The 27,605-nt window shown below is 41.6% G+C and overlaps 1 protein-coding gene across 1 annotated transcript in view; it reads left to right on the top strand.

The window, feature by feature from the left end:
- FBXL20 (F-box and leucine rich repeat protein 20) overlaps positions 1–27,074 on the top strand; it is a 29,551-nt gene extending 2,477 nt beyond the window's left edge. Inside the window, exons 2-14 of the mRNA XM_085316140.1 lie at positions 7,681–7,735; positions 10,121–10,195; positions 12,631–12,725; positions 13,173–13,241; positions 13,423–13,518; positions 14,793–14,919; positions 16,940–17,014; positions 18,714–18,844; positions 20,287–20,347; positions 20,909–20,953; positions 22,357–22,413; positions 23,499–23,711; positions 24,459–27,074. Of these exons, the coding sequence (XP_085172266.1) occupies positions 7,681–7,735; positions 10,121–10,195; positions 12,631–12,725; positions 13,173–13,241; positions 13,423–13,518; positions 14,793–14,919; positions 16,940–17,014; positions 18,714–18,844; positions 20,287–20,347; positions 20,909–20,953; positions 22,357–22,413; positions 23,499–23,711; positions 24,459–24,566 (1,207 nt within the window). The 3' untranslated portion in view covers positions 24,567–27,074. The remainder of the gene's footprint in view (positions 1–7,680; positions 7,736–10,120; positions 10,196–12,630; positions 12,726–13,172; positions 13,242–13,422; positions 13,519–14,792; positions 14,920–16,939; positions 17,015–18,713; positions 18,845–20,286; positions 20,348–20,908; positions 20,954–22,356; positions 22,414–23,498; positions 23,712–24,458) is intronic.
- The last annotated feature ends 531 nt before the right edge of the window (positions 27,075–27,605 follow it).

Here is a 27,605-nt window from a genome sequence, read left to right on the forward strand (position 1 = left end):
GTACTGAGGGAGCTGGCAGATGTTGTTGCCAGGCCACTCTCCACCATCTTTGAAAGGTCCTGGAGAACTGGAGAGGAGCCTGAGGACTGGAAGAAAGCCAGTGTCACTTCAGTCTTCCAAAAGGTCAAGGAGGACCCAGGTAACTATAGGCCAGTCAGCCTCCCCTCCATCCCTGGAAAGGTGATGGAACAGCTCATTCTGGATGTCATCTCCAGAGAGATGGAGGAAAAGAAGGTGATCAGGAGTAGCCAGCATGGATTCACCAAGGGGAACTCCTGCTTAACCAATCTGATAGCCTTCTCTGATGGAATGACTGGCTGGGTAGATGAGGGGAGAGTGGTGGACATTGTGTACCTTGACTTCAGCAAGGCTTTTGACACTGTCTCCCATAACATCCTGCTAGGCAAGCTCAGCAAGCGTGGGTTAGATGAGTGGACAGTGAGGTGGATTGAGACCTGGCTGAAAGGCAGAGCTCAGAGGGTTGTCATCAGTGCGTGGAGTCTAGTTGGAGGCCTGTGGCTAGTGGCGTCCCTAAGGGCTCAGTATTGGGTCCCATCCTGTTCAACTTCTTCATCAATGACCTGGATGAGGTGACAGAGTGCCTCCTCAGCAAGTTTGCTGATGATACCAAGGTGGGAGGAGTGGCTGATATACCAGAGGGCTGTGCTGCCATTCAGAGAGACCTGGACAGGCTGGAGAACTGGGTGGAGAGGAACCTCCTGAGGTTCAACAAGGGCAAGTGCAGGGTCCAGCACCTGGGGGGAAATAACCCTAGGCACCARTAAGGATTGGGGGCTGACCTGCTGGAGAGCAGCTCTGCAGAGAAGGGCCTGGGAGTGCTGGTGGATGACAAGTTGACTGTGAGCCAGCAATGTGCCCTTGTGGCCAAGAAAGCCAATGGTCTCCTGGGATGCATTACGAAGAGTGTTGCCAGCAGGTCGAGGGAGGTGATCCTGCCCCTCTCCTCAGCCCTGGTGAGGCCTCATCTCGAGTGCTGCATCCAGTTCTGGGCTCCGCAGTACAAGAGAGGCATGGAGCCACTGGAGAGAGTCCAGCGTAGGGCTGCAAGGATGATCAGAGGGCTGGAACACCTGCCTATGAGGAATGGCTGCGGGAGCTGGGCCTGTTTAGCCTGGGGAAGAGAAGGCTGAGGGGGGATCTTACCAGTGTGTATTAGTTCCTGAAAGGAGGGTGTCAAGGGGATGGGGACAAACTCTTTTCAGTTGTCCCATGTAACAGGACAAGAGRCAATGGGCAGAAATTGAAGCACACGAAGTTCTGCCTGAACGTGAGGGGGAATTTCTTCCCTGTGAGAGTGACGGAGCACTGGAACAGGTTGCCCAGAGAGGTTGTGCAGTCTCCTTCTCTGGAGATGCTCAAGGGCTGCCTGGATGCAACCCTGTCTACCATGCTCTAGGTGACCCTGCTGAGCRGGGAGGTTGGACTAGATGTTCTCCAGAGGTCCCTTCCAACCTTACTGATTCTGTGATTCTATGGTGGGGCTAAGCAGATCAGAGTCTAGTATTGCTGATGCAACAGAAGCAGGATTTGACCTTGCAGGATGGTAACCAAACACCCAGGTAGGCTAGAGGCAGATTGGGAAGAGCACTGGCACTTACAGCAGAGAGTTCATATATGGTGTAGTGGGARCAGGGAATCGGTTGAAAAGAGCCAAAGCTGGGGGATGGCTGAGATTTTACGTGACCTTCAGGGCAACAGGTCTGAAGGCAYCAGTGTCCCAAGGATCAGGGCCTTAATTAGAGTATTCTGGCAGATTGGTCAAAGTATAACGATACTGAGTGAGACTAGGAAGCACTTTTGGGACCGTAGGAGCTAGCTGGTATTGAGCAATAGAGAAGTTTGCTAGACAGTAGGATTTGGGAAGTAGGAAGGAATGTCCTGAACCAACTAGGGAATTTTTTCAGTACAAGCCATAGTGTAGCTGAGTTCTCAACACTATGCATGCTTTTGATGTAGGAAAATGTCTATTGTGTCTTCATATAACTAATCATCCTAACCTCCTAGAGAGCAGAGCAAGTGTTCAGGGTTGTGTGGAACTTAGGAAAAATCAGGGGATGGAGTTTATAAATGTTAAAGTTCATAAGTAATGATTTTGAGAGTTGGAATTCACTGTTAGCATACTGTGAAAATTAATTAGTGTGGATTGACAGTGCAGCCTTTGAAAGAGTAACTTGGATGCATTTATCTACAGGAATCTCCTGTAAATGAGTGTCACTGTCTGCAAGACAAAGACTTATGTGTTTAAGCAGTGCGGCTGTGTAACGTCTTGTTTTCTGGTTTGTTCATTCTGAAGATGGCATTGATGTCTTGTGTATGTGGTTGCAAAGTGGAAAGCTGTACTTGAGTGAAATAAAGGGTAGGAGGATATAAAAGGGGTGAACAACAGCCTTTGTCACACCCCAAGATGTAGAAATGTGAAACTCCAGTGTGCTCCTGTTCAGGAGGATGGAGCGGATGTGTAAAGTGCTCAGGAGGTCCGACTGTCATCAGAAATCATCCTTTTAAACRTGTCCATGCTTCAGTTGTCTTGTCGTGTTCTACCCTACTGTATTATTGGCAAGCAGTAAAGTTTATTGTGCGTTCTGTAGGTAAGTGGGAGATGGGATTATTTGTAGCCTGTTTCCCTAAGAGCAGGATTCTTTAACCAAGGCTCTCCTGCAGCATGTGGGTTGAGAGATCAGATGATGTGTCACAAATCCATGTCCTGGTGCTGTATACCTGCTTCAGCTTTGTAGTCTTCTGCCAGCTGATTTTTTAGAAGCTCAGCCTTTATAAGTTAAAATATACCCTCATATGAGCCAAACCAGAAAAAGGTGGAATTTTGTTCGCTGCCGTCTCATTCACTCACGGCTGCCAACTCCTCTTTGGGCAGCATCTGGATTGTTGACTCTAAAAGGTGCATTTGTGATCCGCACTGGCTCTGGTTGTGGTTGCTTCCTCAGAAGGGGCATCGTGTCCCTGGTTTCCCTGTGCTGGCATTAATGATAGCCTGTTGAAAAGGTGCATTCATTCTTTGAGGGCAGCCTGCCAGTTGCTTTTTGAGTGCAGGCCAAACCCCAACTACAAGCTTGAATTTTCARTGGTAATGGTGGTCTCTGCTGGTTCCCTGAAGAAGGTTTACTCTTGGCATGACATGAGGCTCCTAAACAGCTTATGCTTTTCACAGTGAGACAAAACAGGCTGCAGGAGTTTGCCTTTTTCTTACTGGTTCACAGGCAGGTCAAGCACTTTTCAGTTCTCTCTTGGGTTAAGTGGCTTCTACTCTGTGCCGCCTTCTGCTACCCCTTACCTCATTTTCGGCACATCTAGTCATTGGCAGTGACTTTGCTGTCTGACCTTCAAGCCCTGTGTTGATTTATTCCTCGGTAGCTTGAATTCGATTCAGAACAAGGATGCAGCAGAGCAAATAGTGTACTGGAGAGTTGGCAGCAAGGTTGTCATTTCTCTCCTCCTCCCCAGCCCACTGGCATCAAATAATTAAGGAGCAAAATCTAGTTTGAATGGTGGATCAATTGYGTAAATTGGTGTTGATAACATTAGAAGGCTACAGGTCTAACGCAGCTCACCTCAAAACCCACAACTTCCAGGGATTTCAGTAGAATCTTGACTCAAATCTAATTAGAGYGGCAGTCAAAGTGAGGAGTCTGTTAGAAAATCCTGGGTGGATTAAGAGGTTGAAACCTGAAAAAAATGTTCTGATGGCTGGTTTTAGCTAACCTGTCTAGTGCCAGCCTGTTAAGGCAAAGTCCTGCCTTCACACACTGTCTGGTTGCTTGCTTAGGCCCCTGCTAGCTTTGGCCATAGTGAGTTACTTTGAAATAGTTTAATCTGTTGAATTATCAATTTTGTTTTAATTTTTGTTTGGAATACTCTGTCTTCACCTTTGATCAGTGCTTGAATATGAAGTTATCTGTGTGATTATTTTCTTTCTGTCAACTCTGAAGAGCAAAAACACCAGCGCAAGAGTGTAGCAACTGACTGTAAACAAAACAAAGATGTTACTTGAGACATAAAGGTAAATGTTCTAGCTTTGTGYCTTTTGATCTATTGAGGCAGAATCGGGAAAGCTGCTATCCAGGTAGTACTATTAAACCTGCTACTACTTAACTTTTGATTTCTTTCACCAGATAAACTGTGAACCTGACCAGAGCAGCAGTTATTTTTCTAAGGATTTGGTGCTTTGGAACACTTSCAAGAGAATATCCTCCTTTCTGATGTCCTTATATTACTTAGAGTGTCTGGAGCTAACTAGCTAAGTTTGCTTCAAATTTGCTCAGTATGTTTCCTTGTTGTCAAGTTTAGTTTTAATTGAGCCTTAGGGAGCTTACAAGAATGCTTATTTTATTTCCACTGGATATATAGGTTACCTTTGCTTTATGCTGTGCAGCCTGCTGAAAGAGACCCAGCATTTGCGATCCATATGGTGCTGCTGTAGGAGGAAGACAACTGCTCAGTCATTGCTTGGCCATGTGGCCTGCTAGTTTGGTGGGGAGTGTGTGTGTGTTTTAATGTTCCCCAACAACTCCTTGGAGAAGAAAAAGCCTATCCTTGGGATTGCACTGGAAAACTTAGCTCAGGTCATTGTGCCTACAGGACTTTAACTTTGCTTCTGTTCTTCTTTCCAGTTTCTGTGAGGGTTTGCAACTGGAGCCAGTTCTGAAATGACAAAAATRCACAATAAAGCAGAGACTGCTGCTGAAAAAGTAGTTTTTTTCTGTCTGTCTATACTGAGTCTTTGTCTAGTATTCTTGAACAAAGAAACAAACAGATCAGAAAGCACTTAACATGTCTGTCTTTAAGCTTTTAATAGCAAAAGTCTTTGAGTTCTACTTAAGTGCATGGACTTTCTAATGAGACATTGTCACCCGCTTGCACCCCAGTTACTGTTCCAGCGAGGGTAATTAAATTGCTTTTTCCCCTCTCCAAGAAAGGCAAAAGTTACATACAGTGAGYGGAAGGTGTGGGTGAAAAATTGAAAGTGAGTTGAGTTATGCATCCTGTCCTACCAAGAGCATTTAGGTAGTAGGGAACTCCTGGGCACTTGTGTGAAGCTCAGATGTTAACCTCAGAGGTGAGAGGGTGCTGTGTTGACTTCCCTTTTACTGAGCTGGTAGGCTGCAAGGGAGGAGCAGGAAGCAACAAAGAATTTGGCTGAGACCGAACAGCCTGATAAAGGGATGAGAACCTGGGATTTCCATGGAAAARGCAATATTTTAATGAAAATATAGAAAGTGTGCCTGATTATTGACTTAGCTACTGTTCCTATGGAGTTCGGTATTTTATGTCCCATGACAGGAATTCAGAGGAAAAGCAGAGGTACACCCCAGCTTCTGTCATGTACTTAGGCTTTCCTTGTATTGCTGTTCATTAATGTACTAAATAAATCCTCAGTGTGCATGTATGCGCACGTAAGTAACTTTCGTGAACAAGTGTTCTCTTGAATTAATAGTCAAAAGTGAGTGGAGAACTCTTCTGAAATCCACAGCTGGGCTCCCAGTGCAGTGTCACAGTGAACTGTGTGTTTGCTCTTTTCCAGACCTATCTTAACCATGTATATCTTGGCATGTCACTGTGAATTTTGTCTCATGGTGAGATGCGCAGGGAACAGGCAAGAATTATCTTGAACCAAATTCCTGGAGTCTCTGAGTGTCCTTGGGCAATGTAGGAAAACAGGAGAGCATCTGGTGGCTCTGGGCTCAGGAAGGATGAGTGTCAGAAATGCTGTGGAATTGGTAATTCTGATGTTCATGAACAGTAACAGATAGTCTCTCATGACAGCTCCAGCTTGTTGACTGTCTTCTGCATTCATCCTCTGTTGGTGTTCTCCTGTTCTCTTCTTCCACCAATACTGATGCTTCTAAAGGGCTTTTTCTATACCTGCTTGTCAGAAAGCTTTGTCATGCAAAGGTGGTATCATATTATAGCATCTGCTTGTGTCCTCTCCTAAAATTTGAAAACCCAGAGTTTACACCTTGTATATAACAACATACCAGTAGATGTATATCTGTGAATGTATATGCTGCATGTTAACACRCAGGCAGAACTTTGTGTGAGTATCAGAAGCCTAGATAACCCTTCCTTGCTTATCTCGAGGACAAAGTGCAATTTATCTGTGGTACACATGATGTTTGTTCTTCTCAGCACCTCTTCCCCCAGTTTTATCGGTATTTGTGCTATTTATTCAAATATATTCCTTTTGCTTATCAGAGGAGAAGAGTACATCATACAGTTTTATGTAAGAGTTTCAGTAACACATTAGTACACAGGGTGTGTCAAGTCTGTAACTCACACAAAAGAAACCCACTGGCAGCAGCAGCATCTTGTATCTAAGTCTCTTCTGCACAGGCAGGTCTGCTGAGAATGTAGGAAAGCTTATGTACACCCCCTGAAGTCCACAGTCTGTCTTGTGAGGAGTTAAATCAAGTATCACAGATACCRAAAGATTGCTAATCCAGACATGCACTATTCTCTTGAGAAAGTCCAGAGCTCTTTGGAGCATTGTTCATTCTCAGAATTTCTCCTGGACAGCCATATGTATTTTATCTGAGTATTTTATAAAATACTGCATAGCACTGGAACTTTTTTTTTTTTTTTTGGTCCCAAATTCTTCACACTTGCATCTGGTGACTTTGGCATTTTCTCTCTGATGATCTTCAACTTTAAATTATCGAAGGAGATGTGCAAGTGTGTTCTTGTAGTTAAACACTTGTGTTATCTTTGCAAAAACTTTTCATTCTGTGGTTTTATAATTGCCATCACAGATAATGAGACCTTACTATGTTTCAATGTCCACTTGATCACCTCTGTTTTGTGACATGTAATTGTTTGAATAACCATAAAATATACTGATAAATTGCTTATAGACTTGGGAGTTCTGAATGGATTTGGTAATTCATGCAGTCACAGGTAAAGGGGTGTGCGCACGAGCTGAGAAYGCAGAATGTCTTAGTCCACTATAGCATTGCAAAGTATTACTGTCTTAATTCTTTTACCCTAGTAAATAGGGCAGGGACACCAGGGTGTTGGCCTGATGGCTTGGGTGTGCCCTGGCGGAGGAGTGACATACCACAGAGGAGTGACCGGATCGAAACAGCTCTCCAAGATGCACTGTATGACACATGCTAAGTGTGTCACTGTGCAAGTTGCTCTGCAATTTTTCAGAGCAAAATATTCCTCCTACCTCTATGTTAGCAACACTTAGTATTTAGCACAGCTATATGAAAAATAAGAAATAAGCCATGAACTGAAATGAGACTGTGATGTTGCTTTGTCATCTTAACTATAAATTGTTTTGCTTTTGGAGTGGTGGTGTTAAAGATGTGGGTTTTGCTGATACCTGTTTATTCTGCCATACCCTGACCTAATTGAATGTTTGACTGCCAGGCTATATGATACCTGTAAGTGTTTGATTTTTAGATAAATAATCATTCTGTTTACTGTCAGTAAACACTACAAGGCATAATATTAGTATTTCATAGTAGTTCAGTGACTGTGATTTTTGCTTTCATTTATTAACTGCTTGGTCTGTACTTCTTTTTGCAGTTAAGCTTTGAACTGAATTACAAAGTTCTGCTGTATCCAGTCATCTTTTCCTTTGTTTTCTATGTTCTCTTTGCTTTAAACGCAGATAACCAAAAATAATTTTTACTTCTGTTACAGAATTTTCTCTTTCTTGGATGTGGTCACTCTGTGTCGTTGTGCTCAAGTTTCCAGGGTAAGAGTTCTTGTCATTGCTGGTAGAATTTAACAATTTAGAAGCGTGAGAATTGCAACTAAATAACAATAAACTTCCTTGTGTTTCAGATTGGGAAAATTTGTACTAGTAAACTCTGTGCAAAGACTGTTTCACTTACTGTTATTTAGTGTCCCATGTTAACAAGGCAATACCAGAAACTTCTGAAAGCAGTTGTGGAGGTAGAATCAAACTTTGAATACAGTTTGACAGTGTCTAAGGCCTTGCCCAGATAATGAAAGAGAGGTGCCTGACTCTTTTCCTGAATAATTGTCCAGTCAGCCTGGTCTTTGTACAGAAGACCCGTCCTGAGGAAAATGCTAAGCTTAATTTATGGTACTTGGATGTATCTGAACAGTGTATCTATGTGTTTTCATGGAGATGTAGCATGTTTGTGAATCAGAATTTCTACATGGTAGAAAAGCAATGAACACTTTTCCACTTGGATTTATTTGGAAGAAAAAAAGAAGTCTGTTTTGCTTAGGGTCCCTGTCCTATCCCCCAACTAGCTCATGGCTTTATAGGCTTCAGCAAGTGGAATTTGGCTTGATTCCTTGCATGGAAAAATTCCTCCAGTGGCGGGTCCAGTCATTTAGAACTGCCAGACTTGTTCAGATACTTTATCTTGTAAGCKTCTAATAAAACATATAGGAAGCATTACTATAACAAGAGTTTTAAGTTGGTTAAATGGAAAGGTGTTAATAGAGTTATATTCACCTCATTGGCAGACCGAATGCTGAGTGACTCTGTACAAAACCAATCAATATAGGGTTCAGCTATGCAATAATTTGCTTTTATTCTATGTACACCTAATAATAAAAAGGCTGCAGTTAAACATTTTTAACTGCAATAAAACCTCTGTGTGATGTCCAGGCGTTATGGTTATGATCCCACATTCTTGGAATACCGGAGGTCATCCAGGAGGCTGAAATTCACTGCTCCAGTTCAACACTGACCAGTGCAGACTGTCAAAGATATTTGCCAATCTCAATTTGTACTCCCATTTTTGTCACTTGCTTCTGTTTCCACAGGACATCTAAGAACAAGTCAGTCACAATGTGACACAGCATGCACTCTAAAGGAGTAAAGTATTCGCACAGAGCTACAAAAAGGCCATATGTAATATTCGCTACTGGATTGCACATTAAAATGTGCTGTGTCATGACTTGCATCCACTAGTACGTTTCTTTTCTACTTGAGTTATTACTTTTCTCATGGCAGTAGCCAGACCTTAAAACAAGTATCCTCAATGAGATTTAAAGTGCAGAACTTAGTTCTTCCAACTTTTTAAAGTCTCTACATGGCTTGCACAAAGACTAATATATTGTGATGGAGATGTAGCTTAGTGCATGTAGTGTGTGTAGCATAAAATTACACTTATATACATTCTCTTTTGTAATGATGAATTTATAGCTGTTATAAGATCTAGCTGTTTACTTTATGTAACTAAGATTTTGGTTGTAGTAATGTGTTGATGTCTTTTTGCATTAGGTGCTGAATTATTAACTTTCAATTCCTGATTTTTCGTTCATACAAAAAATAGTATATGAATTTTTTTACAAGCCCATTGTCCCCTATCTGCCTCCCCCTTAAAAAAAAAAAAAAAAGGCACTTAAAGGTAGTAAACTGTCATTACAGCAGTCGTGCGTAGTTCTCAGGTAAGAGCTGAATGCTTTATTTGAACAGCTTACACAGTTTTTTGAATTTCTCCATCTGTGGGACATAGCACCCCATGCAGCAAGCTGTGGAACTGCCTTGAACACCTTTTTCTGCTGGAGGTAAGAGAAGGTGTGCAGGACGACAGCCTCACCCATCTCTGACGGGATCTCACCGCATAGTCCTTGGTTCCTGTGCCGCTGAGCGAGTCCTCTGAGCTCCCAGACTAGCTTTGTTTCTCTCGGCAGTATAGGTGCCCGGTGCAGTTTGGCACACGTGACTTGCCCATGTCCTGGTATCCTTCACGTTGGGCCTACCAGCTTCCTTAAAGGTGCAAGGAGTAACTCTGCTTGATTTAGCTGGTGATGCTGATTAAGGGATTAGATTCCAGCCAGAACTGTGAAGATGCCCTAACTTCAGCAGTGCCTCCTGTCGTGGGCCCGGTGTCCGCCCTTCCCACGGGCGCAGAAGTGTGGGGGGCACGTTAGACTTGCCTCTCCGGGGACTTGCGAAGAGTGTGCTGTGTAGGTGAGGTGGCTCTTGTCTGAACAAGCGATACTGGTAACTGAACAGTTTTCCTTGTTGGCTGTAATTACTTGTTGCTTTTTCATCTAAGCAGAATGTTGTTTCTAAAAGGAACAAACTGTAACTAGGTCCCCACTGGCATTTTTTCATATTAACAACACATTTACATTTTTTCCCCCGATAAAGGCATGGAATGTTCTGGCCCTGGATGGCAGTAACTGGCAGCGAATTGACCTGTTTGATTTCCAGAGGGATATTGAGGTATAACTAAGTGACATACAAACCCATTTTTCTTGTTAAAATGTAATTACAGCCTAGAATGGATTAATACTCCCAACGTAACCCTTTTTACCTTCCCTGGAGATAGAAATCATTAATTTCAGTTCTTCTTAGCTTCAGGGAGTCTTTAAAGTCTTAGCAATCCATTCAGCTTTTGAAAATGGACAGAATTGTGTATCTGTATCAAGACTTAAAGATAGTAATAGAAGGAGAGTGTTTTTATATGCATTCTGAAAACAGAAGTAGGGCGGGTAAGTTCTCGTGAAGTATTGCTTATGTATAGCAGAACTTAGGCTACTTTTCCTTTCACTCAAAAAATGCTTGCRTAAGCTCAGATGTAGACCATTAAGACTGTGAGCTTTCTTTCAAACGTGGCCTGCAACATATCTTTCTTCCTGTCTGTCTTTTAATACTAAAAATTGAAGTATAAATGAGGATGATGCAGAGGGACCGTAGATCAAAATTGCTCACGGATTCTGATCTAGGGTTCCTAGATGCTGCTAGGGATCTAAAGATGTTGCTTTGGAAATGCCTCTTTGTATCTAGTGTGGATATGTTAGTTGTGGACTACCTAACTCTGATAGGAGCAGATGGCGTTGTCATGCCGTTCTGAAAGTTCAGATCGCACTGAACAGGATAAAAGACAAACCCTCAGTTTCTTACTGGAATGTTCATATTCTGATTAAAATATTTTGGGGAAGGGAGGTAGGGACTATGTCACTTTTAACTCATTAAACAGGCATAAACTAGAGGATCCGTGWGGATTCACACTTGGTGGGAGATCTGCATAACATTTGTAGAGGAAAAGAGTTAAAATAATCTCTCTGCCAGCCGTGTATCTAAGCAGCTGAGATACATGGGTAAGGGACATGCCTATGACAGTATGGTGACTTCTGTATGCTTGCAGGGGTCTGAGTGACCTGAGACTCCTTGAAGGAGGTGAACCATGTGATTTTTGTTCTCAATAATAAATACCTAAATTCTTAACATGCCCTGAAAGTTCTGGACCCATGCAATTATTTGCTTTCATGGGGTACAGTAAAGTTATTAATGGTGCCAGGTCTATGAGGCAATAGAAAATGAGGGCAGAACTTTACTGCCATGCTACTTTCACTGGGCTTTGTAGGAGCGAGGTGGGGGGAATGTGTGAATAGAAACTAGGCTTTTCCCCATTCTTGAGTGATTTTTTGCATGGTTTTAATATCTCCCTGTTCTCTAACATCACTCTGCACATTGAAACACGTGTTCTTTCTTAAGCAGTGACTCCCCCCTTTGAAACAAAGTGCTTTAATACGATGTACCTAACCTAAAAGTACCTGCTTAGACTTTCTCGTATTGAAAATGTTGTTTTCTTTAAAGGAACACAAATCCAGCAATTGATGAAAATTCCACGTATTGTTTAGGTGTATTTGAATCCTCTAATCCAAGTGTACTCTAGTCATGCTAGAGGAACTGCAAAATACACATGTTGTTTCAGATTCTCCAGCCTTACACTGAAGCACAGGTTGGGCTTTCAGTCTTCGGTCGGCCTTTAGCCAGTGCAGCACTTCGGCAGCCTGCTGCAGCCATGGGAGTTGTTCCCATAGCCTGGGAAAGCAAGTGGCCAGATTTCACCAGAGGCTTATGCAGAGATCTGGTTAAGCTGATGTCCCTTTTTCGGTTGTGAAATTACTCCATAGCTGGCCTGCTTGATTTTATTCTATAATTGGGAGAGAATTTTATAAAAACGTCTCTTCAGTCAATATAGAAATCTGAATGTCAACTAGTACTTGAAGAAGTGGCTGATACTGCTGTCCTGTGATGATCAACCATGTAGACTATAGTAGAGGGTAAGGTGTTTGAATTACTGGACAGTGATACAAATGTTTTCTCAATGTTTTTTGCACTTTGTTCAAGGAGAAAATGCTATGCATCAAAAATGCGCACTTAAACTGTGTTGCACTAGATCTCTTGAAAACAAATGTTTGAATCCTTTTTTCTGTGAGAGTAAAACTGATGGACTAGTTTTGCCTCATCTGTGTTTTGAATAGAAATTTATCTGACTTTAGTGCATTCACTGTACTTATTTGCAAATCTCACTGCCTATTGTGCAGCGGTGGCATTGCTGCTTTCAGCTTTCTTGGGTAGTACGYACTGATGTCCAGGAGCTCTGGGCTGGAGGAAATTCCTCAAACATTAGCCTGAGCTTGCTTACTCTGGCTTTAGGTAACTGTTCCTTGTCTCTCCATCTTCAGAAGCTGAATAATTCTCCCTCTCCCTGTCTTAGATTGCTGTGACAGCATTTTTGTTTTCTTAGCACTGATTTATCTAGAATAACAAATTGTTGTTAACCTGCAAAGTTTTGAATTCAACTTTGTCAATGCTGAGGTCAGTTTTGCTTTTTTGATTTTTAATGTAAATCTTTCTGTCTCCGACAGGGCCGAGTAGTTGAGAATATTTCTAAAAGATGTGGGGGTTTCTTGCGGAAGTTAAGCCTACGTGGCTGTCTAGGAGTGGGAGACAACGCGTTAAGGTAGTGGTATGGCTTCTTTCTGCTCCTAAGTACAATGCAAAGAATGATTCATTTTCTGCCATCACAAAGGACTGGAATAATCTGTGAATATTTTGTGACTGAGATCTTAAGGAAGTGTGCCTAACTTAAAACCTCAAAAGCAGTAAAATAAACCTTTTTAATTTTTCRTTTTCTGGCTTAACACAGTAACATTTTTCCTCAATTTAAATAAATTACCAGCTGCCACTATGGGATAAGTAGTAATTGACACTGAATCACRAACTTTTGTCTTTGGGCTGGGAAGTCCCATCACAAGATATGGGAAAGCACAAGTTATTTTTCTTTTATTTTTCCTTGAGACAGTTGCTTAAAACTTTATCTGATGCATTGAGGTTAAAGCAAGTGCTTTAAACCACAGGGAAATCTGTTACCTAAAAAATGCTATGTTTTGGCTTTTCTTTAATAAAGGACATTTGCACAGAACTGCAGAAACATTGAAGTACTGAACCTAAATGGCTGCACCAAGATCACAGATGCGTGAGTAATGTTTTGTTCCCCCATCATCCTCTTTACTGTCTGCACTGTATTGTTTTCTCCATCTCCTTTTTAAGGGAAGGCAAGACTTGAGCATATGATAGTCAATACAATGCATGTCATATGAAATGTATGTGACTCTGAATAAATGTATCATGTGAGACTGTCATATGTTCTCTTGCAGTACATGCACCAGTCTTAGTAAGTTCTGCTCTAAGCTCAGGCACCTTGATTTGGCTTCCTGCACTTCCATAACCAACTTGTCTCTGAAAGCACTGAGGTAGGAGCTGACAACATTGATGACATTCGCCATTTGATTTCAGATAGTTTGATCTGCCATTGCCCCCTGTGTCTCTTATGCCTCAATGGAGACTGAAATAGGCTGAGGTGCAACAGTGATTACAATCCAATCATTTCCCAAAAGAGCTCAGCATTCATGTGTTACACCTCCTAGTTTGCAGAGGGAGAGGGGAGGACTTGGTAAAAGCTTTTATTAGCAGTGGAAGAATGATTATGTTGTATTACAGTTCTGGAGGAGGGATTTGGGTGGAGAAGCAAAAAGAAGGAAAAAGTCTTGGTCTGCCCTTTTAGGTGCCTATTTACTCACAGTCTACTGGATTGTAAGCGTACCATTGCATACTTAGCTAGTGTTGCATAGTTAGGTGAACATCAGGTGTGACTATTTGTCTTTTTAAACTGCTTAGGAGACACATAACTACTTAAATCTGCTAAATGGAATTGCCAAGTAATCTAGAAAAGGAAGGGAAAGACAGACATTGGTGGGAAGAGATTGGGACAGAGAAAAGGAGGCAAAAATACACTAAAGGTAAAAATAAGGGCTGAGCTATTAAAAAGATTAAGTAGTGTTCCAGCTATAGCTCTGAAAAATACTGAAGAGGGTGCATCAAGACACTGAAGGAAAAACAAAGATTTGAAAGAGTAAATAAGTGATTAAATTGTTTTATAGCTACACTTTAAGCATGATTTTTCTCCCCTCCAGGGGCTTCATATTTTTCCCTAATTTCACATGATCAAATTTGTGCTGCAGTTATCTCAAATACGTGATGGTGTGTATACCTTTGAATGATTGAAAGTCAAATGTGTGAATCTTACTCCTACTGGCAGCTATTTGCAAATGCAGAGTTACACCTGGAAAGTCAGAAGCAGCACAGCAAAAGTCAACCCTCTCTTTAGATTTGGATGAGGGTGGTTTGCTGTATGTAGATCCAAAAAGCCCATAAATGTTATCCTAGTATAAGAATTGGGAGGTGCCCAAAATGGGGTGAATCAGTCATCTTTTGCTCTCCTATAAGGAGACTAAAGCTCCTGATTCTGCCTTTGGAGAACTCTTCACATCTGGAGATTGTTTGACAAAGAAAAGTTCCCTGTGAGCCTATGGGGTGGGGGTGTACCTCCTGTGCTCATGTGGATTCCAGAAATGGGAATTTCCTAGATTCTGGCTTGAAACAGAATTTCTTCCCAGGGAGGAAAAACAAACAAACAAACAAAAAAAAACCCCAAACTTTCCACCCACTTTTCCTTTTGCCTCCCAAGTGAGGGATGCCCACTGCTGGAACARCTGAATATCTCCTGGTGTGACCAAGTGACTAAGGATGGCATCCAGGCTCTGGTGAGAGGTTGTGGGGGACTCAAAGCCCTGTTTCTGAAAGGCTGCACGCAGGTACGGCTCTACAGAGAACACTCGAATAATAACTGCAAGTTTTACTGCTGTAACTGAATGTATGGGGATGAATTATTGTAGATTTTTTTTTCTAWTTCCAGAAATACTGTGTTACTGATATTATTCACAGTCTATCTGTTGGAGATTAAGTGCTTTTATTGAAATTCCTTAATAGCTTTGAGCTCAGAATGAATAGTAGAACAGTGAACAAATTGCGTATCTAGCTGTGAAATCATTCTTCCTTTTTTTTCCCCCCCAATTGAGAACACACTGAGCAAAGTTTTTGTGTGTGCGTATTTTATCTTTARGAGACAATGACTTTGTTATTTCATTCTTGGAAGATTGGAAGGCTCAGAAAATTTTGGAAAACCTGACAATACTTTCATCTGTAACCATGTGAAAGAATTTCCTCTACATGTCATCTAGATTTCTAGCTAGTCAGAGAATCACATTGTACATGACTCTTTTGTAAAGACTTCTCTGCAGGCACCTAGAAACATTATACTGTTCCCTTAAATGTATCATATAGCTCTTGAGATATGATAGCATATTTTGAAGAGACTGCATGGAAAGGTCTGTGATGCTCATTCCTTGGAATATAAATGGTGCGCTGACTTTTACAGCTGACGTTTGTCAGCTGACACTTGTTTACCTTCCTTGTTATTCCTTTTGTTATTTAGACTCAGTTTCCTTTTAATGTTGCTCTTACTGTTTTACCTGTTAGATCACTGGAAAGTTTAACATTAAATGCTTCACTGTGTTACAACTTTACGAAGTAGCAATATTAATTATGARCTAGGGCATGAAGAACATCTACCATGAGTATTACTCTTCTAATGAGTGAGACCTCTTTGCAGTGCTATTTTGCAAAGAATATGGCAACTAATATTACTTAATGAGGTGGGAGATTTTTAATGCACAAACAGATCAGACTAGAAGGGAGAAAACATGCATCTCTGAATCTTGTCCTTAAAAAGGAGAGTAAAGCTAACCTTGCTGGAGTTGAAAGCTGTGACCAAAGACTCAAAAGAATTTAAGAGCCTCAGGATAGACCTGGAAACTGATCTCTGTGATCTCTTTGRTTCTTATACCCAAAACACTGAAAGTGCTCGTGTTTTTGGAGTTTTTTTTTTTCCTTGAGGGGTGAGGATTTCTTAAGCATGAGTGAGCAAGTGCCATTTTCAGCTACTGTGTATAAACAGCTGTACGTTTTTATTTTGCAAAAAGCGTATTTCTCCTGTGCCTGCACGCAGAAAACCCTAAAAGGTTAGTTTGATAAGCAAAGCAATAATACACTTGTGTGCAAGTGTAGCAAGCTTAGCTGTAGGGGCTATAGTCAGTTGTTTTTCAGTAATTTATATTACTGTTGTGTGTTCATAAGATGGGTATATGTGGCTATAAAAAAAAAATGACTTGATCAGAGACATAACAATCTCAGTCTATTTTCAGAGTTTAGATTATAGAAATAGCTTGAGTTTCTAGTAATTTATGGAACATAGGGAAATACTGATGGCCGTACATCCTTATTATCAATTATTTGCCATCTGTTCTTACAGGTTTAAAAATAGCAGGCTTTCTTATCTTCAGAAGACAACGTGGATGTGTTTTGTGCTTCCTATGATGAAATAATACTTTTGGGGGGAAAGAGAGAGAGAGAAAAAGTTCAAGTATTGCAATATATAAATGGTGTTATTTGTAGACCCTCACTGGAGTCTAATGAAGCATTTCCTTGATTCCTCTAAATAGTTTCTGATTTCACTTCTTGCTTTCTTAATCATGCATGTTGGATCAGATCAACTTTTCTTTAAATCAGTAACTTAGTGTTGTGGGTCTTTGAACTCTGTCCCTGGCAYGGTAAAAAGTGATATGCACTCATTGCTGTGTGTTTTGAGACTGCGATGTATTGCCCTCCTTCCCTGTAGACACCCTAACCATGGATGTTTTATCGTTCTGAAAGTTTCCTTTGAAGATTGCTCCAAGTATTAACAGATTGCTTCAGTCTCTAAATTTTTCTTTCCAGCTTGAGGATGAAGCTCTCAAGTACATTGGTGCACATTGTCCCGAACTGGTGACTTTAAACCTTCAAACATGCTTAGTAAGTAAGCCTCCTTACGATTTTCCACCTCAGCCAGCATTGTGCGTTTGGAGACCATCTATAAACACAACCGTGCAGAATCTGCTCCATCCCAGAAACAACATCATCTATGCAGACAGGGCAATTGTAAATTTGTAAGACTTTTAAAACTAGTTGATGAAAAGCAGCTTTTTGGTAGCATTTGGTAAGGTTGAAAAAGTCCCCAAAACAGTGTCTTAGCATTCAGTTTGTCAGGACTGTTTCTGTGTCCTGCCCGCAGGGCTTGTAAACTCATTTGCAGGACTAGCTGGAAAAGTTCTTTCCATTGGGCTGGAATGTTTGTTCTAGCCAGACTCACTCCAGTCTCTTCTTAAAATTGAACYAAGAAGTGCAGTTGCCCTTCACAGAAGGACTGTACACCAAATATTCTGCAGGGCCAAAAATACAAGTTTAAGCCAAAACAGGAATTGTAATGTAGCTCTTTATACATACCTTCATGCAGTTAGTGTGACGCAGTGAATGACTAGGCACTCCCTTCCTTTTCCACTGAACTGGGCAGGGCTTTTGGGTCTGCAGGGCTGTCTGTTCTCTGTCCTGTTTAAGGAGTAGCTTTACCAAATCCTAGACTGACGAGAGATTTGGTGTCCATCTGAGACTGGATACTTGCAAGGAAGGAGTAAACTGTAGCAAATGACAGAACTACATCTGAGATCTAGGCAAGAAGGCAGGAAAGGAAGAGGTAAACAGGCAGATGGGAGATGAAAGCAAGTAAGAGTCCTTGTTCACCTTAATTGAAAATACCATGCTTCCAAATACTCAGCTTCCAATTCATCCCACTCCAGTAAGCAGGCTTACCAGTCTACAGGTTTGCTCTTTTAAAAGAAGCAGTGTCTGTCCCTAGCWTTTCCATGTTGAAACTGAATTGAATCTGGCTGTTTGCAGAAATCTAGAACCTAGWGAATGAGTGAGGTTTACCCTAGGCCTCAAGGATACCTGTCCTGTGCCACCTCTGTCCCTTTTTCTCCATCTTCTCCCATTGGGTGCATTGCTTATGGTCCAATACAGCTGCTTGGCGTAGTCATGCTGAGTCCCAGAACCTCATGCTTTTACTCATGCGGGGTAACGTCTGGAACAGATTCTTGTATTGTTGTCACTACAGATTTGTTAGCAGAGTGGACCACAAGGGCTAGAGCAGCCCCTCTGTATTCAGGGATGCAGCAAGGTTGATGGAGTTACTGCGCCATGGCATGTATTTGATGTGATCTAGACTGTAAGCCTGTGTCTTGCAGTTCAGGGTTTGGTCCCAAACCATTCAGATGTATTTTTAAAAGGCTGTTTGTAAGGGGCGGGGGGGGATGACTTGTTTTCTGGGCGACTATGACTTTTCATTTGCTCTTTGCAAGTGTGTGTTGCAAGGGAAGTCGGGAGGTTGCTTCTAGGCCTTCTGTTGCCCCACCTTGCTCAGAAACGTTTCTTACATGTGGAATCACTTCCAGAATATCACTGCAGAGTGACTTACGCTGTTTCAACTGCTCCTGTGAATTATTTGATTTTTTTTTTTTTTTTTTTTTTTTTTTTTTTTTTTTTTTTTTTTTTTTTAAGACGCATAACTTGGCCTGAGTTAAGCATCTGCTTGGAAGTCTGAGGGCAAAATATGCAGTGCATTGCACCTCCACCTACATTGTTATGGCTTGTGATGATGTTGTTGTTTTTCTTGTAGCAAATAACAGATGATGGTCTCATTACAATATGCAGAGGATGCCACAAGTTACAATCCTTGTGTGCTTCAGGCTGCTCTAACATTACAGATGCCATCTTGAATGCGCTGGGACAGAACTGTCCAAGGCTTAGGTAAGTTTTCGGTGCAGAGGGTTACCTAAGTTCCAGTGACCTATTACATACTGAGCAAAGGATCTTGGTGACATAATGTTTGAGCTGCTTTAGACTCTGAAGGTCCCTCCAGTCTGAAAATGTACTTTCTTATCACTGAGCTTATTTCCCACACTTGCTGTGAGGTGATAGCAGTTGCATCCAAACTTTATTTCCTAAAYTTGTGCAAGTAGAATAGTGATAAAAGAGCTCCCTGTTGTGGTGGTGTGTACTACCAATAGAGTCACTTGATAAGTTTCCTTCAAAACCATTGTATATCTACCTTTTTCTTGGGGGGAGGGGGACGGGTTGCTTATTTTAATGGAAAACAGTTGAGGTTAGCTTACTCCTCTACTGAGAACTGAAAACACATTTAATCAATATTTTTTCTTCTTAACATGTGATTTTAACAGTTTTAGTGATTTTATAGCAGATGGAATTGTGCTAATTTTCACTCTGCTTGAAAGAGTGAGCTTCCGGCATCATCTTTGCAGGTGCTTGCTTTTTTAAGATGCTTATTTTTATTAGGACAAGATTATTTGGGAAGATTTTGCTATAACTCAGAAAATGGCCAGGTGCAGAAAGAAGATACAGTTATTATCTGACATCTGTAACAGCTGAGTGGGCCTGTATTAAATGGCATAAGATACGGTGTCGGGGGGGAGAAATCTATGATAAGCTCATTTAAAGAATTGTGGGTATGAAGTACAGCATACAAGCGTATGGAAACCGAAGAGGAAGGTAAAACATGATTGCAGTTCCAAATGGTTTCTGTGCGTGTGTTTGACTGCAGTTTTACAGTATTAAGTTTCATAAAGCAGAATGCATAATGCGTTTCAGGAAAGTTGGCTTTTTTTTCTGTAAAGGTAGATAAATGTATTAATGCTGAGAAATAAACATCTATAGAACTGCAGTGTCTGTTTGGCGGAAAGTTTCTGTTGTAACAGAAGCAAGCAGTTTGCCTCCTAGAAGACTTTGAAGTTTTCTATCRTGGCGTTAAACACTTGTTCTTTCATGCCAATGTGCCAGGATGCTGTATATACTATCTTGTATTACACCCTTTTCCATGATGAGCTCTGTACTTGGGGTGAAAACCAGAGGAGATTGCTTGGGGAGCACCCAGCAATGAAGATTTTAAAGAGCACGTTAGACYAAAATTTGTCAGAAAAGAGAGATTAGAACTGTCCTGCCTTGAAGCAGGGTACAATGAGCTTTGGAGTTCCCTTTTAGCCTGACTTCTTTTTTTGTGTTCTTTCCTGTGACCTACACTCAGGTATAGAGGGTGGATGCTCTGTGCAAATTATCCTCTCAGAGAGCACAGCCTAAACCGGGTCAAACTTTTCTGGGTTGCTGGAAGCTTTTAATGAAACACTCTGAAAAGCAAAATGACTCCACCATGGTTATTATAAATTCTTTCTGTGCAGAATATTAGAAGTTGCAAGGTGTTCTCAACTAACAGACGTGGGCTTTACTACTCTAGCTAGGGTAAGTGCTGATTTCTACTTGTTCACCAAGTATCTCTGCATTGTTTTCTTCATAGATCTAAACTAACAGTGGCTTTCTCAGTGAGTGTAGATTCTTGTCTTCTTTTCAGTTTTGAAGCTTGAGTAGAAGTTAGGTGATGTAAATTAGGTTGTACATAGTACCTGATGTCTTCAGGATGGTTCTGACCCACACATCTAGGAGGGCATGCATCCAAATTGAGATGTCTAATACTTGGGAGTTATAATCTCTTAATGTTTGTTGTACTAGATTGATCTGTCCTCTATGACTGATCCCAGATTTAGCTTCCTTTACTTTGTCTGAATAAAGGAAACTTGGTGCCTATAAGTGAGAGAAATTGCTAGATTTTATTTAATGTACTTGATTTTCTTTAGTATATTTGATTTGCTTCTTAAAGAAGCATCAAACTTTCCTTTCAATCATGATGCTTTCATGGAGAAAACCCTTCCCTCCTAAAAAAGGACTCTCTCTACTGCAGACATGTTTATATTTGCTCTGAACTTTGCACTTAGTTTGTGCACTTGGTCTTCTGTTTGTTCCTAGAACTGCCATGAGCTTGAAAAAATGGACCTAGAAGAGTGCGTTCAGGTAGGAGGTGCCACCTTTGGCATTATTTTTTTAGTACAAAGTCCCAGCAGCGTAGAAAGATGGCTTGTGATAGGAATTTCCATATTCTTAGCACGGCAACAAAAATAAAAAGGTGGTAGATTGTGTTTCCAACTAAAAACTTGTTTTAGAGTCCTGAACAAAAAGACAACCAGTTATATTTGGATAAGAAAATACTGCTTTTGTGGTTTGATCCTTTGTATTTTGTAATGATGAGTGCTGCCATAACTGTAATAAATAAAATATTTTAATAGGTATGTCCTGGAGATCGTGTGTCCAGGGTTCACAATTCTAGATACAGCGCTAAGTCCCAGAGTAAGATCTTTGCATGTAAGACAAGGGAAAGTCTGTGCTACAAATGTTGCTAGAGATGGTAGAAATTACCTTTTTTTTTTTGGAGGGGGGGAGCCAGAATGTTGGAACAACAGTGATTTTTGTACAGAAAAGAGATGGCRACAGCTTGCAACAAGGCTGAGATGCCCATTCTATCACAAGCCTTCCTAGAAGGCAGTGAGATGTATTTTTTTTTTTTTTTAACCACTAAGTCTGTTACTGTTGACCCACTCTAACTCTGTGCTGCAAGTTTCTTCATTAGTTTTAGGGGTCTTTCATTTGTAACTTGACACTATCCCATCAAGTATGTGCCATAGACTGATTACAATTTCAAGATAACATTTGCAGGGAAAATGATWGCATTTACTCAAGATCCTATGGAAAAATCTGCCAACCTTAAGGATTGATTAGAGTTAGATAAAGACAGTGGACATAATAGGATTTTGCTTCCTGCCATGAGAACAGTTTGACCCCAGTATTCTGTACTTCCTSATTGTTCACAGGGCTGAAATTCAGGAGATCACAAGAGGAACTTAAAATGGTCCAGACAGGAAGCGATTAAAAAAGTTAGCCCAAAAAGGAAAAATTGGGCTGTGTCCTTGGACTGCTTGGAACAAAGATAGCACAGCAAGTTTCCTTCTGAATGCTTTTAGATTAGAATTCCATTGTGTGGAGTCTGTCTTTCTTCCTGAGGAACTAATGAAGAATAATTCAGCAATCTACAGAGCTGTTAGAAAGAGATTTTTAACACCTCTAATGCTTTCAGGGGCAAATATTTAGGAGACATTGTTTTGTTGAAGTGATCTGCTCACTTGTCTCAACTGTGAGCTTGATTTGGGACAGCTGCCTAAGGAAGTATGAAATAACAGCARTGCAGACTCCATGATTTAATAGTACTTTAAGGACCTGAGTTTATTGCTGATTTGGTCTTACAGGAGCAGTTCCTGAGGGGCTCAGAAGAGTTACCGTGGAGAACTGCTTAGGCAAAAGTTTGTAGCTGTTGCTCTGTGCAGAGCATCCGGCATGAAAGGGCACTTTTTTTTTTCTTCCAGATAACAGACAGCACGCTAATCCAACTTTCCATACACTGTCCACGGCTTCAGGTTCTGGTGAGTATTAAAAGGGAGACTTTAACATTTTCTTTCTATAAACAAAAGGATTTCAAACACTGCCCATGGGGTTTTGTCTCTTTGACTTCATAGGTGTGTTCTGAAGGCCTGGAAAAAATCAGTTAGGAACTTGACCCTGAAGAACCTATTGTCCCTCCCCTACTGCTAGCATTAATCATATGCCAGGCACATGTAGCTGCCTGAAAAAGAATTGTAGGATGGTGGATTCTCCTGATACCAGTCTTGCATCTCCTAAGTGAGCTTAGTGGAATCTGTCTACAAACCAGGCTGTCTGTCTGTCTGTTAGCGAGGAGGCTGCAGTCCTTTTCACCTGTAGTCTAGACCTGAAAATCTGTGACTTGAAGAGGCTACTGATTGTGGAAAGCAATTTTCCTCTTGGTCTGAATTTCTGAGAAATCAGTCTGTCTCCCTTTCTGTGTCCTTCATTCTCTTTGTGATAAAACTTGTCCTGAGAGGTAAGTGTTGCAGTCACTGAGATCATCTCTGCAGCTATCCCCTGTGCTCATTAACTCACTCTRCAGTAAAGTAACAGGCTGATGCTGTCTCCTATTTCTGAGCCCCACTTCCCCATCAAGAATTTTTAGGATACAGCCCAGAAAAAATCACTAAGTAGATGACATGGTATTTCTATGAGATCTTTGATCCAATGATAAGATCCTTCCTGTGTTTAAGGCCATGGAAATTTGACAAAAGTGGTTTCTCTGATAGCAGAGGTATTTATTCCATTTCCTTTCAGTAAGCACCTGCTGTCCTGTCTCCTGATCCTGTGGGTCTCATCTTTCAGAGGCTGTCCTTTCTGTTGTGCTTCAGCTATGTGAGGTTTTCCCCTTGCAGGCATATTTGTCATTGAAAGCCCACAGAATTCGTTGCTTGGAGTGAGGAACTCAGTAGCTGTAGTGCAGTGAAAGAATATAGATTTGTCTGAGGCTCCAGTGTAGCAAACTAGTCCGTGTATATTGCTCCTGTAAAATTTGGGCCATTTTGTCTTCAAAATGCCCTCAGTAGGGGTGCTAGCTTCTGTCTGGTGATGGCAGAGGCTGCTAACCTCCTCTGTTTGGATGCAGAGCTTATCCCACTGTGAACTGATCACGGACGATGGGATTCGTCACTTGGGAAACGGTGCCTGCGCACATGACCGCTTGGAGGTGATCGAGCTGGACAACTGCCCTTTGATCACAGATGCCTCCCTGGAGCACCTGAAAAGCTGCCACAGCTTGGAGAGGATAGAACTGTACGACTGTCAGCAAATCACACGAGCAGGAATCAAGAGACTCAGGGTAAAAAAAAAAAAAAAAAAAAAAAAAGATCAAGGCTGTGACTTAAGCACTGTATGTGGTGGGGAACCAGGAGGGCTGAGTTACAGATTTCTCATAATCTGGCACTCAAACGTATTGCTGAATCAGTCATCTATAAAATTAATATCTTCCTTCACTCAAGAAATGATTGGATGGGGCTGAACACTAGCTGGTAGGGAAGAAATGTAATTGCTGTGCCCACCAAGTAGGAGCAGAAAGGAATGCAGGAGACCCAGCATGCAGGTGCTCACTTTATGTGCAATTATACTTGATGGTGCTCTTTCAAACCTGAGATCAAGAATTAATGCCACAKCAAATGTGTAGAATGGCATCTCCTCTTGGCTACTTTATAAGCTTAACGTAGRTTGTAGAGTGCTTTAAACTGATACTTCCCGTTTTATATATATTTATATAAAAATATATAAAAACTCAAGCCAATTAAGTAATAAGTCAGTCTGGTGCAGCGGAGGCTATGTGGCCTTGGGGATGGGATATAGAGTCAGAGCAGCTTTGTCACTAGCTCCTGGATCATTTAACACACCTTGTGTCCCAAGTGATTCCTGTGTCTCAGTTTCTTCATCTGTAAAACAAAGGTAATGATACTATTTTATCTGGAAAGAGCACRCAAATCCATACAGTACACAGGTAAACCAGGCTCATCTCAGCCTCTCTTTGACTATTGCACTGCCACTATTGTTGTTACTTTATACCTTGTGTTTGTCTTTTCAGACCCATTTACCCAATATTAAAGTCCATGCCTACTTCGCTCCTGTGACTCCACCTCCTTCGGTTGGGGGCAGCAGACAGCGCTTCTGCAGATGTTGCATCATCCTATGACACTGGAAGTGGTCATCATTGCAAACTGAGTATTTAATTACACTTGTAGAATTACGGTGGACACCAGTATCTTCAAGGAAAGTGATACCAGTGTCATTTGCAAGGGCCAGTTAAAGGGCCTGTGGTGCCAGGCCCTGTAGCCACCCATACACATGCATATACACACCCCACCTGTTCCAGCAAACTGATGAACTCTGTGATACGGGCGCTGGAGCTGTATTGGCTTCTTCTGTAGGTGGATTGGTATAATTCTGAACCATTCCTACTGGGCATGCTCAGATGAAATCCTTGTGGTGTAAGGAGGGGAGGTTTTTGCAAACCCAAAATGACTGTTGCTGCTGTTAAAGTTGTTAGTAACAGAAATTCTTTGAAATGGGGAGAGGGAGAGAAAGGAAACACGCTTTAACCCTACATTCACTGTTCAGGAAAAAAAAAAAAAAACAAAAACCAAGTCTTGTGCCCATGTTCAGTGAGGGAATGAAACAGCAGCCGTTATGAGACATGATTTACTTGTGCTTCTCTACTTCCCATTCCCTGCTGACCACCCTGAGCATGCTCACATTGAAGGTTCATCTGTTTCTTCTGTGTTTTGTAGCATTCAGCTCAGAGGCTTCCTAGATTGTTGTGATATAGCTTGAAATCTGTAATGTCAGGCTCAGTTTTTTTACCTTTCCCACATCCTGCTTTATTTCTTTTTTTACAGATTTCTAATTCAGTAATTTTTTTGAGATTTACCAAACAAGTTACGAATCAATAATTTTAAAAAAGGAGAAAAAAAAAAAGATACTCTTTACCATTAGAAGCCTGAGCCTGAGATGACCTTTTAGGAAGACATTAAACAGAAAGTGAGCTGAACTGCAGGCTAGGCTCTCACAGGCATCTTGGCCTGTTTTTTTTTTTTTTTTTTTTTTTTTTTAAACTGGTGATTGGGTCTCTGAATTTGTTTTGCATTTCAGGTTTTACCCCAGTGATGAAAATACAACTTTTGATATAGGGGGCAAATTATAGTCTCTATTCCAGTGACTGTAAGTTCCCTACTCTTTCTGCCTTTCCCTCCCACCCTTCTTCCTACCCCCGAAGGAACAGCAAAGTAGAGTCTTTTTTGCTTATTGCCCTGGTCAAGAAATAATGACTCACTAATTGAAGCAGAAGGAACAGCGGGCCTGAAAATGTCCTCGATTACTGTCCCATTCTCACAGTGAGGTGTGAGCGCTGGGTGATTTTGCAGACTTTTGCATCTTCCACAGGTAAGTGTCTTGCCCGGGAGAAGGAACCATCTGAATGAAATGGGGGGGTTTACTGTGTGCCAGTTCCTCCCAGCTGTCAGGGTATGTGTTCATAGAAGCTGCTTTTGAGGCATTTCAGGCAAGATTAATCCAGGTGCTTCAAAGGAATAGAGGCAGCCTGAGCCAGCTCTGTGAATGCCTGGTTCCTTGACGCTGGCAGTTCCAGCTGCCCAGTATGAAACATGTGAACAGATGGGCAGACGCCAAGGGTTTAATGGGGCAGAACTTGGTCAAACTGTAACAGGTTTGTGGAAGATGAGCTGATGTGTAAGTAATTGCGCTCTTCCTGCTGTCTGCACCCTGGGATAAAAGGGGGAGCACATGTTTATGGAGGTTCTCATCTGACCGAGACAAAGAGGAGCAAGTCTGTTTAATTAGCTTAGCTGCCAGCARCCAAGGAAGTGGTACTTCACCTTTATGCTGAATAATAAAAAGATGGGGAAGAGCTGGCTGAAGCACTAGGAATGGCCATTTTAGTGCTGTGGGCTTTTTTCTACTGTGGGTTTGCTTTGAGGACCATGTTGTTGCTTCCAACCCTCTTAGCACTGTCTGAGCTATTCAGGCAGCCAGAAGGGCCGGTTAGTACCACAGGAGCAGTATCCGCTTCGTCTACAACGTGATTTCCCTACCCCATCAAGATGCGCTTAACAAAGTCTTGCAGATGTGCAGTCTGCTGGGAAGAAATCCAATATGCTGTGTTTAAAAGGATACTGTCAATTCTTTTCCGATAGATTGCTTTTAACCAGATATATTTATTCAAATCCTCTTTAGCGCTGTGGTTTCTCTCTCCTCAATGAGCCTGTTCTTATACTTCATTTGCAGAACTCCTTTCTCCGATTTTCAGGGTGGCAGAAGATAATGGAGCTTCCCATGGTAACAGACTGACTATCTGAATGGGCGGGTGCGCCTCGGGCAGAGCCCGGCAATCACAGTATTTGCACAACTCTGGGAAAAAACACTTTGGTTAGTTTATATTGTGGCAGGGGAGAGCTGAAATTGGTTTTTAAGCTAGGGTATAGTTGACTGACTGATCTTTGTAACAGAGCAGTTTTCAAGGGAAAACACAAGAATACAGAACCCAAAGCATTTTTTTTCGCACGGGATAACAGCATAAGGTAGCTCAAACTGTTTGACAGTGTCCTTTTAAGTCAAAATATCCGTCTTTAAATGAACTCTTCCTTATGTTTGTATTTATAAATACCAATAAACAACCATTTTCCAAGCCTTGTCTTACTAGAGGAATACCTTTGTAGAGCAAAAATCCTTCCGCATGTGGTAGCGTATTGGACATGGGCTGTGTTTGGGAATTCTGTTTTAGCTCCATTTGCATTCGTCCTTGTTTCTGCTAGACTGAGGAGTAGCTGAGATGGAGGATTGCTAGGCACTAGGTCAAGCAYTAGCCCTGTGTTTGATCTGGTGGCTACAGAGGGCATCAACCACTGAGATTCAGGGACCATCTTTTAGAGGAATGTTTCTATTGTGTCGTTTTGAGGGATATGTGATGAAAAACAGTGGCTCCCCTGAATGGTTGGCTGAGTGAGGAGCAAGCCCTGTCTGAATATCAAATCAATTTGAAGACTCCCTATTTGTGCCAAATCCATCCTTTCCAGCCTCTGGACTAGACGAGTTGGACCCAGTCAGTTCAGGTTCTTGATCTGAGACCGTGAGCTGTTCTGTATGTTTTGGCCCCTTCCTTGCCCTCCCATGAAAACCTTTGCAGCCCCCCGAATCCTGGGATGTCTCTGTAGCTGTG

Source organism: Rhea americana, unplaced genomic scaffold (genome assembly GCF_003343005.1).
Source record: "Rhea americana isolate MKP2758 unplaced genomic scaffold, rheAme1 scaffold_452, whole genome shotgun sequence".
Taxonomy (NCBI): Eukaryota; Metazoa; Chordata; class Aves; order Rheiformes; family Rheidae; genus Rhea; species Rhea americana.